Source organism: Microcaecilia unicolor, unplaced genomic scaffold, assembly GCF_901765095.1.
Source record: "Microcaecilia unicolor unplaced genomic scaffold, aMicUni1.1, whole genome shotgun sequence".
NCBI lineage: Eukaryota > Metazoa > Chordata > Amphibia > Gymnophiona > Siphonopidae > Microcaecilia > Microcaecilia unicolor.
Window position 1 is genome coordinate 36,116 of NW_021963224.1, and position 20,036 is coordinate 56,151.

Below are 20,036 nucleotides of genomic sequence, written 5' to 3' on the forward strand. Positions count from 1 at the left end.
TTTTCGATTTTGATATAGATGCTGTTTTATAAAATCATCCCCAATGTGTGAAAATAACTGATAAAGTAAAGTAAATGAGGGGGTAAGTTATAAAGCTGGGTTAGGGCAATAAGCCATGTTATTAGCCCCTTAACATGACTTAAGAGCTCTAACGCAGGTTGTCTTGCCCTAACACAACGATATTTAGGTCCACCGCAGGTTATACAGTAATGAGATGCAAAACATGCAAATACATGTAAAACATCTCATTACTATGTAAAAACCATAACACAACTTCCAGTGAACACCAGGTGCACAATGCAAATTGTGGTATGGCCATAAAATGATGGTAATGTAATCCCAATCCCTGATGCTGGCGGGGAGAGTCCTTTGGGGGGGGAGGGGGGGAATTCTGAGAAGCAGGATGGGGTGAGGTTCTGACCAGGGAAACTGGAGTCTGATGGGAAGGTGGGGAGGTTCTTTTCAGGGAGACTGGAGTCTGGGGGAGGGTGGGGGGGGAGATAGAGGTTGAGCAAATTTCAGTTTTGGTGCTAAAACTGGCCCGAAATTTGAATTTGGCTGTATTTCAGTTTCCGGCAAAAAATATCAGTGCATTGATGGCTGAAACTGAAACAGCCCCCTTCCCAGTGGTGGCAACCACTCTCTACCCTCCTCCCCCACCACTACCAATGAATAAAAGTACCACCCTCCCACAGGCCCTCCCTGGGCCTACCTTAGAAGACCTGGTGTCTAGGTCCCAGCAGCCATTTTGAGATTGGGAATTGCTCCTGCCCATGCAAGTTTCAATCTCAAAATGGCTGCTGTGCCCTCTAGCAGCAGCCTCATGAGTGTGCCACAGGATATCCTGGCAGCCATTTTGAATGCAGAGCTGGCATTGGAAGGAGTGACTGGGGATTGCTTCTGCTCCGACTAGACCATCAGGGTTGCTAAAGTGGACACGGGGAGGTCCTATGGGTGGTGGAAACGCAGTAGCTTTCCATCGGGGGGGGGGGGGGGGGGGGGGGGGGGGAGAGGGGTCTGAGCTGCCCACATTTGATTGGGGGAGGGGTGCTGTCCCAGTTTTGTCTATAGATTCGATTACAGCTGAAACTGTATATATTAAAACTGACAAAATGGAGTCACAAATATAAAATGGACTCCAGAAGTGCAGCTGGAATAGCTGACACAGAAAATCTGACATTATAATAACCTTTATTAAGAATAAAAGAATGTACTGAGAACCCTGAGTAAAAAGGGAGTAGAGGAACAGGATGTCTACAGCATGACCATGAGTTGAAAGTAAGAACAGAGGTTGGCAAGACATGTGAAACTTGTGTTTGATAGTACTGCATGAGGGAAAAAAAGGGGAGAGAAAGTTAGACGCCAGAAGGTTTGAGATAGACTAGTAATGAGCCAAATAATATACAAAGGATGTGTAATGATGCCAGAATTATGTGTATATAAGAAAGGAGACACTTGTATTAGTAAGCAACTTCATCTCTGTATTTGATGACCTTGTTCTTGTATGCTTGCTTCCTATGCAAATGTTCTTGCATAGCTCTGTCATGGAATTGACAGTTGAATAAAAAGAAAAAATTATACAACTTTTCTGCTTTCATTTTTTATTCCTTTTTTGGTGAAAATACTCAGTAAACAGTTTAAACGAGGAGGTTTAAACAAAACCGAAAACACTTGTTTCTGTTTTCCTGTAGACAGAGTGCTATCAGGGAGTGGGAATGTGATTGGGGGAAGGGGAGGGAAATGGCACTGAAGCCCCTTCGAGTTCAAGCCCAGGATCATCGGGCCACAGGTTTGAGGGCAGATGTTCCCAGGGTACTGGAATAATGCTACTTGCAAGGTGGCTCACAAGCAGAGTTATTCATTTACCATGAGAGTCAGCAACCTGTGGTACTAAGATACCGAGGGGTTGCTGACTCCCATGGTAAATTAAGATGTATTAAAAGTAAATTTTTTACTGCTGCTTGATAACATCCCCCCTTAGAGGGGCATAATCGAACTGGGCGCCCAAGTTTTCCTGATGGCGTCCTCGCAGGATGTCCCTGCGAAGGGGCGTATTATCGAAACCAGATGGGCGGCCATCTTTCATTTCGATAATACGGTCGAGGATGCCCAAATCTCTACATTTAGGTCGACCTTAGAGATGGTCGTCCCTAGAGATGGTTGTCCCTGATTTTCGGCGATAATGGAACCCAAGGACGCCCATCTCAGAATCGACCAAATCCAAGCCCTTTGGTTGTGGGAGGAGCCAGCATTCGTAGTGCACTGGTCCCCCTCACATGCCAGGATACCAACCAGGCACCCTAGGGGGCACTGCAGTGGACTTCAGAAAAAGCTCCCAGGTGCATAGCTCCCTTACCTTGTGTGCTGAGCCCCCCCCCCAAAACCCACTCCCCACAACTGTACACCACTACCAAAGCCCTTAGGGATGAAGGGGAGCACCTAGATGTGGGTACAGTGGGTTTCTGGTGGGTTTTGGAGGGCTCACATTTACCACCACAAGTGTAACAGTTAGGGGGGGATGGGCCTGGGTCCGCCTGGCTGAAGTGCACTGCAGTACCCACTAAAACTGTTCCAGGGACCTGCATACTGCTGTCATGGAGCTGGGTATGATATTTGAGGCTGGCATAGAGGCTTGAAAAAATATTTTAACATTTTTTTTTAGGGTAGGAGGGGGTTAGTGACCACTGGGGGAGTAGGGGGAGGTCATCCCCGATTACCTCCGGTGGCCATCTGGTTATTTAGGGCACATTTTTGTGGCTTGGTCATAAAAAAAAGGACCAAGTAAAGTCGGCCAAGTGTTCATCAGGGTCGCCCTTCTTTTTTCCATTATCGGCCTAGGACGCCCATGTGTTAAGCACGCCCCAGTCCTGCCTTCGCTATGCTTCCGACACGCCCCCGGGAACTTTGGTCGTCCCCGCTACGGAAAGCTGTTGAGGGCGCCCAAAATCGGCTTTCGATTATGCCAATATGGGCGACCCTGGGAGGACGACGCCCATCTCCCATTTTGTGTCGAAAGATGGGCGCTCTTCTGTCGAAAATGAGCTCATTAGTCTTCTATACTGAAGGCAAGCACAGTGTTCACATAAAACTGCTCCCCTAACAAGATGCAAAATCTTAGATCCAGGGAATGGTGGGACAGAGGCTTCTGATTCTCTTGAGAGCAGATTTGATCAGTGGCGTTCCTAGGGGGTGGGGGGGGGGCGGTGGTTGCGGTCCGCCCTGGATGCACGCTGCTGGGAGGGGGGGAGTTGCCACGCTCCTGTCGGCTCCGCTCGTTCCGTGCTCTCTCTGCCCCGGAACAGGTTACTTCCTGTTCTGGGGCAGAGGGAGAATGGAACAAGCGAAGCCGACAGGCGCACAGCACCCCTCCAGCAGGTAAAAATGCACCGGGGGGGGGGGTGGGGGGGGGGGGGGGGGGGTGCATCGGCGATCCGCCCCGGGTGTCAGCCACCCTAGGAATGCCACTGGATTTGATCATGATACACTGGTTTAACTTACAAGTAAATAACTTCAGGAGCTGTCTGGACTTCACTCCCATGACTTCAATATTGTTACTTATACAAGGGCAATTAAGAAGGTTTTAAAATGACCTCCTGATAGCTGAAAATCAAATAGGATGACTTTAGCTATCTTCTGGCAAAAGACTGGAAAGAAAACATCCCTCACTAAGGAACCATTTCTTGCAGGCTACACAGTAGGTTCTGAGACAGGATTGGAAAGCATCCCTCTTCTAAGTTATTCCCTATGGAGTGAAAAATAAATCAGAAAGATATATTTATAAATGATCTGGAAAAGGAATTTGTAGACAAATCACAGATTATGAGAAATTGTAGGACCACCCTGACAGACTGGGAGACTGGATTTTCAAATGGCAAAAGAAATTTAAATGTGGACAAGTAATGAACATAGGGAAGGATAATCCAAACTGTAGTTACACAATGTTGCATGCTTTATTAAGAATCACCAGCAAAGAAAAAGGATCTAGAGTCACCACCAAGGAAAAAGGATCTAGAAGTCATCATGGACAATATGTTGAAATCCTCAACTCACTGTGCAGCAGAAGTCAAAAGAGAATGTTAGGAATTATGAGGAAAGGAATAAAGATTGAACCGTCAGTATTGTGAGCAATTCTGTTCATCATATCTCAAAAAAAAAAAAAAAAAGAAGAAATAATGCAATTAGAAAAAATACAGAGAATGGCAACAAAAATGATAAGGGGGATGGAACAGCTTCCCTTTGAAGAAAGGCTAAAGAGGTTAGGCCTCTTTGGCTTGAAGATGAGAACGCTGAGGGGAGATACGAGCGAGATATAAAATCATAAGTGAAATGGAATGGGTAAACAAATTGATTGTTCATGACCTCAGGAAGTATAAATACTAGTGGACAGTAAATAAAGTTACTAAATTGCACATTTAAAAGAAAGAAGAAAATACATTTTCACTCAATGCACAATTAAGCTCTGGAAGTCAAAACCACAAGATGTGGTAAAAGCAGTAAATATAGATAGTTTTAAAATGGTTTAGAGAAGTTTCTACAGGAAAGGTTTATAAACTAATTAACCAGACAGACTTGGGGAAGCCACTGCTTAACCCTGGGCATAAATAGCAAGGAATCTAGTTACCCTTTGGATCTTGATATTTGTGACCTACTTTGGCCAACCACTCAAAACAGGATACTGGGCCTTTGGTCTGACCCAGTATGGCAGTTTTTATGTCCTAAAATAAATTATTTCAGTGGCATGGTAAATGCTTTTTGATGATGAATAGGGAAACCACCAATCTGCAAATGATTGGTGGTGTGTAGGAAGTTACTTGTTCAAGCTCTTCAAAGACTACAGACAGTCTCCTCCTCAATGCATATGATGGGTCACGTGACCTTTAAGCATGGCTCACTGTTTCCGACAGTTATCAGGGAAAACTTCTGATATAATCTTTTTGACTGAAGCAAACAATGCTATCCACAGGATATTCAGTGGGTAGGGAATATAATAAGGTTAACAATGGTGTCCCCAAGTGGATGAAAAGGTAAAGGAATACCCCAAACCCTGTATGTGTGTTGCACAACAGTGCTATAGAAATAAGGCACTAGTAGATTATTTATATATCACTTGTTGAAAAGAAAATCAAATAAAAATGGGGAGATGGTTTGAAAACGAAGAGAGATTATTGAAGCTACTCCATTGCTCTACTGATTAATGTAATAGACAATGCACACAGAACTTTTATAACTTGATTTTTACTCAGCTATTGTTCCCTTCCCAGGGCTACTAATTTATTGCTCCCTTTAAAGAATATAGGGCTTCTATAAATAAGAAAACAGAAGATAAAAAGTGACTTATGGTTATTGAGTTGTGCTCAGACAACAAAACTGGTGAGTTATGCTAGAATAAATGCAAATGGCTTACTCTTGAGTCATTGTCCAATAGACAGCGTGAGATGATAGTATCCAAGAACACTTCATGAGCTGCAATGATATGATCTAGATCTTGTGCTTGCTGTACCTTGTTCCAAAGCTCATCCCATGAGCATTCAAGCACCTAGAAAAAAACAGAAATCAGAATTATGTCTGGTGCATGATTCAAAAATGAGGGCTCTCTTACCTCAAAGCCCATGCCCCTTCCCTTTCTTAATCAGTGACTACATCTGCCCTTTTTTAAGTGTACAAATTACCTGATTAATGCATACCTCAAATGTGATATAATACTGCATCTGATGAATGAAATGAACCATTTCCGAAGCCAGGACATGACACTGATGAAGCACCCCAGAGAGTTCTAGAAAGAATTTGAAAAGTTAAAATAAAATATCAGAAGAGAAAAACTGACACAGTAAGTTTTTAAGAAACAAAAAATTAATGTTCTCCCTATGACAATTCCAGGTTTTCATATGAATTTGTCTGCGAGCATAACATTACAAAAGACCCTATTCTAATGATTTTATGTGCAATGTAAACAGAGCACCTAATCAACTAGTGTTACGTGACCAGCAAAACATAGGAGCCTTAAGCTTGTGTGATGAAATTGAAGCTCAGGAGACTTGCATGCAATATTTAGATATGAAAATCTTACACCTTGATAGCTTCATGTCTTCAACAAACACTGGCTCTCTATTCAGAGAGGTGTCTCAATTACTCTGTCTACTGAGCATGAAACATTTACCGACCCCAGCTATTTGGAGACAAAAATGACATTTCTTTAAAGAGCTGCAAACTGACCTTGCCATCGAAGAGAAATAGGAACCTTTGAACTGTTCCTTACCCTGCTTCTGAGTCTGCCTTTTCTACTTCATGAGATTAAAAAAAAAAAAAAAAAAAACCTTCAAAAGGTGTGAAGGTCTACCTATAAGCTGCTGTTATTCTGTTCTTTGCCCTTTATTTCTGACAAACAAATATAGCATGTTCTTAATGCATCTTATGGGTCAAAACAAGATACCATATTAAAATGAATAATTATATCAAAAGCTTTACACTTTAAAAAAAAAGTATTGATGAGAAAAAAGTGGGATATGAATTTAAGTAGCCTAACACATTTACCTTTTCTGTTTTGGAATGGAAAATCTTTCACTATAATGAATATTTTAAGGAATTATAAAGATGTATTTTTTGTTCACAAATTGTAATGCATCATAATTTCATAGGCCTTCCAGATATCTGCTGTTCATTGCACATATGCACAGATACACCAGCAAATTTCTTTACAACATCCTATATTGGGCATGTTTCGATTGTACTTTCTCTTAAATGTTTCTTTTTGCATTGAGATGATTTAATTTTATTCCATGTCTAAATGTGAACTTAATTTCTAGGAGTACATGACACAACCTTCTCAGTAGTTGAGGATGTGAAGAGAATGCCCAAAGGAATCCATGTACACTATTGTTGGATACCCTGAAGGATGTTCTTGTTTAAAAGCACTACAGGTTTAGTAGTTCTACTACATTAATACAGGCAAATATAAATTCAAAATTTGGTTAAAACAGTAATCTTGTATAAGATTACTAAGTTCAAATCACTGACCATTAAAAGCTACACATTGATAAACTCGTCTATCAAAAAAATAAAAAAAATAAAAACCTTGTTTCTCAAAACAGGTTATACTAGAAGTGACGCACATGCCAGCCAGTAAGGGAAACTACAAATAAAATGAGTGGTTCACTCAAAAGCTCTTAAAAATTCACTTTTTAAATATAAAGGTGAAAAATAATCAGTTTGACAATCATTTGTAATGGTACGAGTAATAATACAGAAGAAGAACAGACAATAGTGCCTCAGAAGTGAAACAGAAAGCAGATGAAATTGTATTCTGATGAACTGTTACATCACCCTAAACTTATTTTGCTAATATGGCTGCTTTACTCATGGTATTCATATCTAATTTAGTCTTGTAAGAAAAAAAAAGCCTCTGATTATTCTTGATAGCATCGATTATACATAAAGGAAACCTAATCTTCAAACAGTATGAGGCTTTTATGCGAGTTTGCAATTATCTGCTGCCCTCCAAAGGTTGTTTGGGAAAATTTCAGCTACTAAAAACTGGCTAACCAGGGGATAACGCTAGAGCTTCAAGCTAAAGCTCAGTGCAGGATTTCCAAAAACAAGGGTAAAAAATAAAATTTGAATCCAATGCAGTAAGCAAATAGAATGCAAATAAGTTGTATGTAAAACATATACATTAATATGGGAGAGTACACAGAAGGCATGCATACAAAGGTCTGTAGTAGTGACAGCTGTACCTGTGCACAAAAAAAATTGCACTGTTATCTGGAATTGCATGCTCATTTATCCACATTCCACATATGTGGGGAAAGGCATGTTGTGAATAAAATCTTTTGCAGTAACAATATTTATAGGCAGAACAGCTTTCCAGGACATGCATAGGGAGAAAGTGGCCTCTGTAAAGCAGATACTGGTGGGTGACATCACTAACTGTATTGTTATTTGAATATGTGCTGCCTTCTGAGCTCTTCACCTGCTTCAAGTCCTCTGCTCCTTTGTACATTGGGAGAGCAGTTTCCAGCACTCAGAACAAGGAGAAAGCGGCCTCTATAAAGCAGATACTATATATCTGACAGTGCTGGGGCATATATCTGGTTTACGGACAACTGACTGCTCCCAGTTAAGAAAGCAATGTATATATGAAGCCAACAGATGTGGAAATATCTTGAATGTATTTGAAGACTCCTGTAATATTACAGTGTTCCAGTAAAGTAGAGTCTGCATTTCATACAGAAAGAAGAGAGGAGCCCCCATCATCCTAACAAAGGTAGCAAAGTGAAATCATAGTGGGACAGGCCTCAGAAGTGGTGCAGAAAAAGATACAAGAATCCTAGCCGCTAATCAAATGTAGCACATCTCCCCAACTGAATTGGAAAGCAGGCCAGACAAAGAAACCACTATATTGCAAAGGGTGGAAAAAGTGCCAAATCAGAGGATAGAATCCTTACTCCTTACGGGACAGGTCTCTACCAAGGTCATAAAGGAAACGGAAGGGAAGACCTGAAAATATAAGGTCTGACACTTGCAGGATTGTCCAAGTTGCAATTGGAGCCTACGACCTTGGACCCACCAGCAAAGTCCACGACTGACTGTCCTTGAACCACATCAACACTCCAACATACACTCACCTTCATACATTCACGCACTAAACGGCACAATTACCAGTCGACTGGATACACCCTTGAGAAAAAGAAGCAGAGCATAACTGGGTACCATATCATAAACACCCACAAATTCATATACCCTCTTCCTTCATCATTCTCATACTTTTACACGCACACTCCTTCTTTACTTCACGAACTTAGTCCAGATAAACCTCACTTCATAAAAAACATTATTCCTAACAACACTCCACTCTCCCCCATAAGTTCATTCTTAGAAGTCATTTAACACGCAACAGATCCACATAGGATCCCCTAAGAAAGTGCAAAAACAAAAGCACTCGCTATTACACAAAGGAGCCAGAATGAACATAATGAAATTACTCCTAGGAATCTACTCCTTAACATTGGTCCAAATACTGTTAGACACACCTCTCCATGATTATAACACCATACCAATACTACACAGCCGATTCAGGATTACCAGACACACCAATCTCAACCAAACCGGCAACAGAACTTACAAAAGCAAAACATTATCCCACAAAGAAACTGCACAACCAACACAAAAAAGCTCTAATAAATCCAAATCGATATACAAACGACAACTAATAAAGGTTCCCACTTTCACCATTACAGAAGATCCATACCTTACAATTTAAATAGGTTACATCAATGTCAGATCAACAGTAAACAAAACAGAAATTTTAAATGATTGGATCACATCGGAAACCTTAGATTTACTCTTCATCAGCAAAACCTGGATCCATGACCAAAAAGATCCCACAATACTGGACCTTTTCCCTCTGGGATACAACATTACACACTGGACCAGAATAGGTAAAAGAGGCAAAGGCATTGCCATAATCTACAGATCCCAACTCACTTTAGAAACCATTGCTGAATCAATCACACCTCAACTATAAATTGCCTCAATCAGATTGCAACTTAAAAGTGTAGCCGGCAATCTAAACTGCGTCCTATTCTACAGACCGCCAGGCACTTGGAGCGAAGCATATATAACCCTAATGGATTTCATATCGGCTACTTGTACATGTAACTCAAACATATTTTTTAATTATTTATTTTTTTGTTACATTTGTACCCCGCGCTTTCCCACTCATGGCAGGCTCAATGCGGCAGGCAATGGAGGGTTAAGTGACTTGCCCAAAGTCACAAGGAGCCCGGGAATCAAACTCAGTTCCTCAGTTCCCCAGGACCAAAGTCCACCACCCTAACCACTAGGCCACTCCTCCACCCGTACTAGTCATTGAGGACATAAACCTTCATTTAGAAGACCCAAACTCAACTGGTGTCCAAGATTGTAAGGTATTTTTCCAACTATGGGATTTCGAATGGCCACACACAGAAAGGCCACACACTTGACCTGCTAACCTATAAATTCGCATCAGACCAAATCATTAAAGTCATTAACCACAAATGGATGAAAATTCCATAGTCAGATCACTTCAAATTAAATCTGACCCTACATTGGCTGCAGGTAAAGTGGACACAACTGCATTTTGGCAATCAATTTACGACAACAATTGGTCTATTCCATCTGATTCCATCAACTATCTTGTAGATTGGAAATCGAGATGTATCACCGTTCTAAATGATTAAGCTCCTTTACGAAAAAAACACCATTCACAAACCAAACAGGACCCCATAGTTCAACAAAAATGTGAAACAATTAAAATCTAGAACCAGACAACTTGAACGAGCCTGGAGAAAAACCAAAAACGATCAAAATCTAAACGCCTGGAAAGAATCACTAAAATTAACAACTAGGTTCTGACTACAAAGACATGAAAAAGTTATACAAGCTTCTGGATAAATGACTAGACACAAAACCAGTGTCCTCAACAAAATCGAAATCCCAACAGCAGACGATCTTGCTAACTACTTCAAAGGCAAAATTGTCGATCTACGCAAAAATACGTCATAGGACTACACCAACCTTGATATCTACCTTGCTCAGAAGAATACCCAGCCGACCGAACTTGGACAAATTTCACCCAGATCACACAAGAAACAATAGCACTAGCAACCAATAAGATCTCTATAGCCTACTGTCAATTGGACACCTCCCCCAATTATCTAATGAAACCATCCCCCCCCCCCCCCCCCCCCGCTCGATTCATCACTGAACTTACTTCCCACCTCACCTTCTTGTTCCAGCATGGCATATTCACCAAAGACAAAGGTAATAACATAGTAACATAGTAGATGACGGCATAAAAACCCAGTCTGCCCAACAAGATAAACTCACATGTGCCATTTTTTGTGTATACCTTACCTTGATTTGTACCTGTCTTTTTCAGGGCACAGACCGTATAAGTCTGCCCAGCACTATCCCCGCCTCCCAACCACCCGCCCTGCCTCCTACCACCGGCTCTGGCACAGACCGTATAAGTCTGCCCAGCACTATCCCCACCTCCCAACCACCAGCCCTGCCTCCCACCACCGGCTAAGCTTCTGGGGATCCCTTCCTTCTGAGGAGGATTCCTTTATGTTTATCCCACGCATGTTTGAATTCCGTTACCGTTTTCCTCTCCACCACCTCCAGTGGGAGGGCATTCCAAGCATCCACCACTCTCTCCGTGAAAAAAAATACTTCCTGACATTTTTCTTGAGTCTGCCCCCCTTCAATCTCATTTCATGTCCTCTAGTTCTACCGCCTTCCCCTCTCCGGAAAAGGTTCGTTTGCAGATTAATACCTTTCAAATATTTGAACGTCTGTATCATATCATCCCTGTTTCTCCTTTCCTCCAGGGTATACATGTTCAGGTCAACAAGTCTCTCCTCATACGTCTTGTAACGCAAATCCCATACCATTCTCGTAGCTTTTCTTTGCACTGCTTCCATTTTTTTTTACATCCTTCACAAGATACGGCCTCCAAAACTGAACACAATACTCCAGGTGGGGCCTCACCAACGTCTTATACAGGGGTATTAAAACCTCTTTACTTCTGCTGGTCACACCTCTCTCTATACAGCCTAGCAATGTTCTAGCTACGGCCACCGCACTGTCACACTGTTTCGTCGCCTTCAGGTCCTCAGATACTATCACCCCAAGATCCCTCTCCCCGTCCGTACCTACCGTGTTTCCCCGAAAATAAGACACTGTCTTATATTAATTTTTGCCCCCCAAAATGCGCTAGGTCTTATTTTCAGGGGCTGTCTTATTTTTCCGCCCTCCATCGCTCCTGGAACTGATCTTAAACGCCTCCTTTCACCTTCGCAGCAAGCAGCAGCAGGGCAGGCCACTCTTTCCTTCCGTGTCCCGCCCTCGCCTGATATAACGTCCGCGAGGGCGGGGCATGGAAGGAAGGAGAGGTCTGCCCTGCTGCTGCTTGCTGCGAAGGTGAAAGGAGGCGTTTAAGGTTAGTTCCGGGAGTGATAGAAGGTGGGTGGAGGGGGGGCCCGGCGACCTCGGGTGGGGGGGCGGCCCGGGGGCGGCCTTGTCCGGCTGTCAGCGGCCCTGATTTCAAACAAAAATTTGCTAGGTCTTACTTTCTGGGGAGGCCTTATATCTACCAATTCAGGAAAACCTCTACTAGGTCTTATTTTCGGGGGATGTCTTACTTTCGGGGAAACAGGGTATCAGACTCTCACCGCCTAACACATACGTCTCCCATGGATTTCTACTCCCTAAGTGCATCACTTTGCATTTCTTCGCATTGAATTTTAATTGCCAAACGTTAGACCATTCTTCTAGCTTCCGCAGATCTTTTTTCATGCTTTCCACTCCCTCCGGGGTGTCCACTCTGTTGCAAATCTTGGTGTCATCCGCAAAAAGGCAAACTTTACCCTGTAAGCCTTCGGCAATATAACTCACAAATATATTGAATAGAATCGGCCCCAGCACCGATCCCTGAGGCACTCCACTACTCACCTTTCTCTTCTCCAAGCGAACTCCATTTACCACCACCCTCTGGTGTCTGCCCGTCAACCAGTTCCTAATCCAGTTCACCACTTCGGGTCCTATCTTCAGCCCTTCTAGTTTATTCAAGAGCCTCCTGTGGGAAACCGTGTCAAAAGCTTTGCTGAAATCTAAGTAGATTACGTCAATAGCACGTCCTTGATTTAATTCTCCGGTCACTCAGTCAAAGAATTCAATGAGATTCATTTGGCATGATTTCCCTTTGGTAAAACCATGTTGTCTTAGATCTTGCAACTTATTTGCTTCCAGGAAATTCACTATCCTTTCCTTCAGCATGGCTTCCATTACTTTTCCAATAATTGAAGTGAGGCTTACCGGCCTGTAGTTTCCAGCTTCTTCCCTTATCACCACTTTTGTGAAGAGGGACCACCTCCGCCGTTCTCCAATCCCACGGAACCTCTCCCGTCTCCAAGGATTTATTAAACAAATCTTTAAGAGGACCCGCCAGAACCTCTCTGAGCTCCCTCAATATCCTGGGGTGGATCCCATCCGGTCCCACTGCTTTGTCCACCTTTAGATTTTTAAGTTGTTCATACACACTCTCTTCCGTGAACGGTGCTATATCCACTCCATTCTCACATGTACTTTTGCCAGTCCATTGCGGTCCTGCTCCAGGATTTTCTTCTGTGAAAACAGAACAAAAGTATCTATTTAGCAAATTAGCTTTTTCTTCATCATTATCTATATAGCGGTTCTCAGCACCTTTCAGTCTCAGAATTCCCTTTTTAGTCTTCCTCCTTTCAATAATATACCTGAAGAAAGTTTTGTCACCCCTCCTTACATTTCTAGCCATTTGTTCTTCTGCTCGCGCTTTCGCCAGATGTATCTTTCTCTTGGCTTCTTTCAGTTTCATACGGTATTCCTCCCCTTGTTCCTCTTCTTGAGTCTTTCTGTATTTCAGGAACGCCAACTCTTTAGCCTTTATTTTCTCAGCCACTTGTTTGGAGAACCATATCGGTTTCCTTTTTCTCTTGCTTTTATTTACTCTCTTTATATAAAGGTTTGTGGCCCTATTTATAGCTTCTTTCAGCTTAGACCACTGTCCTTCCACTTCTCGTTCATCCTCCCATCCCATCAGCTCCTTCCTCAGGTATTTCCCCATTTTACTAAAGTCAGCATGCTTGAAATCCAGGACTTTGATTTTTGAGTGTCTGCCCTCCACTTCAGCAGTCATATCAAACCAAACCGTTTGATGGTCACTGCCGCCCAGGTGGACACCTACTCAGACATTTGACACACTATCCCCATTTGTGAGCACCAGATCCAGCGTCGCTCCCTCCCTCGTGGGTTCCGTCACCATTTGTCTGAGCAGAGCACTTTGAAAAGCATCCACGATCTCTCTACTTCTTTCCGATTCTACAAACGGAACTTTCCAATCTACATCCGGCAGATTGAAATCTCCCAGGAACAGCACCTCTCTCTTCTTTCCCATCTTATGGATATCTGTGACCAGATCTTTATCTAGATCCTCCAATTGTGTCGGAGGAGGTCTGTAGACAACACCCACGTGTATAGAGGTTTTATCATCTCTTTTTAAGGTGATCCATATCGCTTCTTCCTTTCCCCAGGTCCCTGACATTTCAGTTGCCTCGATGTCATTTCTCACATACAGAGCTACTCCTCCACCTTTTCGACCCTCTCTATCCTTCCTAAATAGATTATAGCCCGGTATGTTTGCATCCCATTCATGGGAACCATTCAGCCACGTCTCCGTGATTGCAACAATGTCTAAGTCTGCCTCCAACAACAGGGCTTAAAGGTCATGAACTTTATTGCTTAGACTGCGAGCATTTGTGGTCATCGCTTTCCATCTACATTTTCTGGTATGTGTTTCAACATTTGTGATTTGGGGTTGTTTTTTGTCTTTGGGTACCTTCATATCTTTTTGTTTCACCTCCATTGCTTGTTCTTCCGCGTCAGTTCTATTATGAGGAACATCACAGTGCTATAATGGAGCAAAGGAATTCTGTAGGGGCAACACTTGTGAGGGTGGATGCCTCTGTGTCACATAACGAAGTCTGCCTGAGCCTACGGTGAACTACCTATTCTTAGGTGGTTTTATCCTTTGAGGTAGTGTTGTGAATTTGGCTTGATTCTGTGCATTATGATGTTGTGCAGTCTTAGAAGTTGCTTTAAGTGCATCTAATTCCTGCTTTACTTTACTGAGCTCCTGTTTTAAACTAGTGAGCTGATGACAGATAGGCCAACCCTTAAGGCTCCAGATGATTGGCCTTGAAACTAAAGCATCACAAATATTACAGAGAATAAAAGTCATCCTGATTTGTTGGAATGGGTATGAACAGGTATGCTATGATGGGGTTTAACCGTGTGCAAGATTAATTTTGCTCCTCAGCAATCTGAGACAGTTGTGATTAGGGTGGAGTTAATTTGTGATAAGTAGTTATTCAGAAAAGCTATTTAGGAAGTGTCAGTCTTGGGGCGGGCTTAAACTTTACCTGTGGAATGTGTTTGCTGTAAAACCTATCTCTAGGACTGTGTTAAGCCAGTGAAGCCACTATTCTACACAGCTGTTTGGGACAAGGGGAAGACAAGGTTAAGTCAAGGGGAAGACAAGGTTAAGAAATGCACCAGAAATGTGCAGAAACCACAGCTGTAGGGTAGGGAAAGCCAGCACAATTCTTATCTGTTTGAGTTTCCTTCAGGCAGCAGACAAGCAAAGAGCTGCAGGCTGCTCAGGAACTCCACAGAAAACAGAAATCACCACACCCAAGTGTTTAAAATGTCTGCTGAAAACCAGGTGGTTGGGGGAGAGGAACAGCTCAGCAAACTTCAAGTAAAAGAAAGAGATTTCTAATACTTCCTGGCAGTTTTGAAATCTGAAAATCTAGTTTTCAAATCTACAGATATCAATAAACCAGTTAGAAACACAATAATCAGATATCAATAAACCAGTTAGAAACACAACAATCAGATCCCAACAGTTAGATCACAATATTTGCAAAGCAGATTAAAACAGGGTTTTTAAAAAAAAAAATCTTTTAAGGAAAGATATATTTGCAGTGACAAGGACAGACAAGGATAGAAGGGATAGAAAGAAAAGCCAGCACAATTCTTATCTGTTTGAGTTTCTTTTAGGCAGCAGACAAGCAAAGAGCTGCAGGCTGCTCAGGAGCTCCACAGGAAAAAAATATATATACTACTCACACCATTACCAAAAGACACCAAAAAGAAAACTAACGATATCACCAACTACCGACCTGTGGCATCCATCCCACTTACAACCAAACTGATGGAAAGCATTGTAGCAAAACAACTTACTGAATACACCGACAATTTCTCAATCGGCTTCAGATCTCTCCACAGTACGGAAACCATCCTGGTAAATCTCCTAGCCAAGTTCAAAAAGGAAATCGCATTAGGTAAAAACATACTCCTCTTGCAAGTCGACTTGTCAAGCGCATTCAATATGGTTGACCACTAAATACTATTAAGAATACTTGACAAGATAGGCATAGGAGGGAATATACTCAAATGGATCAAGGGTTTCCTAACCACAAGATCTTATCAAGTAAAAGCAAACTCAAACATATCACCATCATGGAGTACCAATTGCGGAGTACCCCAGGGTTCACCTCTCTCACCCATATTATTTAATCTGATGATGATCCCCCTTGCTCATGCCCTGTACAAGCATAATCTTAATCCTTTTCTGTATGTGGATGATGTCACCATTTACAACCATTCAACTCTAATCCAACAGAAATCACTGTTGCAATAAAGACTAGTTTAAGCTTAATGGATGCCTGGGCATCGGCATTCAAACTCAACAAGGAAAAAGCTCACTGCCTTATTCTCTCTTCTCACCACAAAACAAACCTCCTTTCATGCATAAAAACCCTGGAACATACTCTCCCAATATCGTACAAACTGAAGATCCTTGGAATTACTATTGACACCAACCTAACGCTGGAGAGCCAAGCCTCTGCCACCACAAAGAAAATGTTCCATGCAATGTGGAAACTCAAACGGATCAAACAATTCTTCCCAAGGGAAACTTTCCGTAACATAATTCAAACAATGGTACTATCACATGTTGACTACTGTAACGCCATATATACCAGATGCAAAGAACAGATCTTAAGGAAACTCCAGACCGCGCAGAACACAGCAGCTAGACTCATTTTCGGAAAGACAAGATTCGAAAGTGCTAAACCCCTATGCGAAATACTGCACTGGCTACCAATCAAAGAACGAATAGCCTTCAAAATTTGCACTTTGGCTACCAATCAAAGAATGAATAGCCTTCAAAATTTGCACTCTGGTCCACAAAATAATCCATGGTTTGGCCCCAACCTACATGACCGAACTTATCGACTTACCAACTAGAAACATCATCGAATCATCAAGAACGTTTCTAAACTTGCATTACCCAAACTGTAAAGGCCTAAAATAAAATCAACATATGCATCCAGCTTTTCCTACATTTGCACCCAGCTCTGGAATGCTTTACCTAGAAACATCAGAACTGTGAACACCCATCTAATATTTCGAAAAGATCTCAAGACTCACCTCTTCCGGAAAACCTACCCAGCAGACCCGAACTAATTCATGAACAATGCATCACATCTTTCGATCTAAGAAATGAACAATACCCCTTTCACATAATCCTATTACTTCAAACTGTATGAATTTTACCACTCCAGTTATAATTGTGTACTTCTACCCTTTTCCTACTCTGTATTGCTCACTAGAAGCTGTAGTCCCATCCCCGGAGACTTATCAGCCTCACTGGGATTACTTCTCTCTATTTCCTTCTATATATTCGTCCCAGAGTTGTATTCTCTTTTCTGGAACCTAATCAGCTTCCTTGCACCTACTGTTACTCTATTTTCCACTCTGTATATATTCCCGGAGTTGGTACTCTCCTCTCCGGAACCTGTAAGCCATGCGGGAAAATGTGGGATACAAATGTAATAAATAAATAAATACATAAATATGTGTATGCAATTCTGAGTTCTAATATAATTTTTACAACAGTCTGTTTTTCTTCATTTCCACTATCTAAACAAGATAATAAAAAGTTCTTATAATTTAACAGGTCTACCTATGAGTGATTTGCCTTAGAGAAGGTTTCTGCAAGATATGTAACTGTGCTATTCTCTGTTTCATGTGTACATAGTTTATGAGAAGAGCGCGATGCTAATCTCGTTTTGACAGTGCACATCAGAGAGATGAAGTTTTATCTTACTACAGCTTTTTGAGCGTTGAGTAGCTGCACATTTTAAGAAGACTTCGTCTTCCTGGAATTACTACAGCAACCATACACAGGGACTCTTCAGGCAGGCCTGAGCGGCCGAAACACGACACGTCGAGTCCAGATTTTTTAAATAAACATTTGCTGTGACCTTATTCGAGTCCAGTAGAAGTTTGTTCTGGGCATCATCTTCCTTGTCTCCTTTGCTGTGACTTTGTACATAGTTTATTATCCATCACCTTGTGCAAAACCTGTGCTCCACCCTGCACATGGTTTATTTAAACCTTCTATACCACCCAAACTAACAAGTAGAACCGAGTGGTGCACAACATTAAAAGTAAATTAAAAAGAAAATGTGAAAAATAACTATAGGACAGAAAACATACAATAAAATTAAAAATTTAGGAATCAACCTTAACTGACGTTCACGGGAAAGCTGCAGCACAGAGGGGAAAGCCCTCACCCATCTCCCTCATCAATACCAAAAGCCTGCCGAAAAGGCCATGTCTTTAGCGCAGTTTTAAAACATGGAAAATGTGTGGAAACTACATGTGGTGCACATTCATGTGCACTTCATCTGGTTTTGCACACAAGTCAGAAAGTTGGGATCTTGCCGGGTACTTGTGACCTGGGTTGGCCACTGATGTAAACAGGATACCAGGCCTGATGGATCTTCAGTATGACCCAGTATGGCAATGAAAAAAAAAAAGGCCTCTGCAGGAATGCAAGCCTCTAATTTATATTCTCCATTTTAGTCTTATTTATTTATTTTATTTGTTACATTTGTATCCCACATTTTCCCACCTATTTGTAGGCTCAATGTGGCTTACATAGTACTGGAGAGGCATTTGCAGACTCCAGTGTGAACTAATACATAGTGATGTGGTAAGATAAATTTCATGTAGCACAGCCACATTAGGGCATCGTATAACGGAAGAGTTGTGTTACATCCATTACGTACTTTAGTTTTGTTGTGTTGCAGAGATCAGGCATTTATGTTGGATCAGTAGGGTATGCCTTTTTAAACAGGTTAGTTTTTAGTGTTTTCCGAAAGATTAGGTGATCGTACGTAGTTTTCAAGGCTTTTGGTAATGCGTTCCACAGTTGTGTGCTTATGTAGGAAAAACTGGATGCGTAGGTTGATTTGTATTTGAGTCCTTTGCAGCTTGGGTAGTGCAGATTTAGGTACGTTCGTGTTGATTCGGATGTGTTTCTAGTTGGTAGGTCGGTCAGGTCTGTCATGTATCCCGGGACTTCACCGTAGATGATGTTGTGAACCAGAGTGCAGATTTTGAAAGCTGTGTTCTTTGATTGGGAGCCAGCGTAGTTTTTCGCGGAGGGGTTCATTCCTTTCCTCATTTAGGGTTGCTTGGTATACCTCTATTCAAATGATACTAGACATCACAGCAGTTTACAATATAGATAAAATTTATAGCAAGGCACTTGGACACAACAAATAGGAGTAAATATTTTTCAAAGAATAGCTCAGCTCTGGAACTCGTTGCTGGAGGATGTAGTAACAGCGGTTAGTGTATCTGGGTTTAGAAAAGATTTGGACAAGTTCCTAGAGGAAATGTCCATTGTCTAGTATTGAGACCAAGGAGATTTAATAGACAGGAGACGAAGTGGGGAATTTTCGATATGACGTCTAAGTCTGAATTTGGACATTTTACAAAAAACATCCAAATTCAGAACAAGAAAGTAGGTCATTTTCCATCAAAAAAAGTCTATTTTTCTCTTTTGAAAACACTGTTTGGAAAAATGTTTTGTGACTTGGACATTTTATTTTTTGGTCCATTTTCAAACAAAAAAAAACGTCCAAAATAGAGGAGGACTGGCTTAATGGTTAGTGCAGTGGACTTTGATCCTGGCAACATGGGTTCAATTCCCACTGCAGCTCCTTGTGACCTTAGACAAGTCAAGTGCACGAGAGGAATTTTTGGATATGACGTCCAAAATCAAAACAGGAAAGGAGGTCATTTTCTACAAAAAAAAAAAAAGTCTATCTTTTCTTTTTGAAAATGCTGTTTGGAAAAACGTTTTGTGATTTGGACATTTTATTTTTTGATCCACTTTCAAACAAAAAACGTCCAAATGCAAAATGTCCAAAATACACAAGAAAATCCACAATAGAGTGAAACCATTCACATGTGCTCAGTGTGGTAAAAGCTTTGGTTGTAATGTAAATCTCAAAGTGCATCAAAGAGTCCACAAACGAGAGAAACCATTTGCATGTATACAGTGTGGTAAAAGCTTTGGTCAGAAGGTAAACTTCACAATG

At 41.7% G+C, this 20,036-nt stretch overlaps 1 protein-coding gene across 1 annotated transcript in view; it reads right to left on the reverse strand.

The window, feature by feature from the left end:
* The window catches only part of LOC115459086 (gamma-tubulin complex component 3-like), a gene marked incomplete at its 5' end in the record, with an annotated part of 81,340 nt that overhangs the window by 10,112 nt on the left and 51,192 nt on the right, over positions 1 to 20,036 (reverse strand). The window contains 2 exon segments of the mRNA XM_030188954.1: positions 5,405 to 5,536; positions 5,685 to 5,773. Of these exon segments, the coding sequence (XP_030044814.1) occupies positions 5,405 to 5,536; positions 5,685 to 5,773 (221 nt within the window).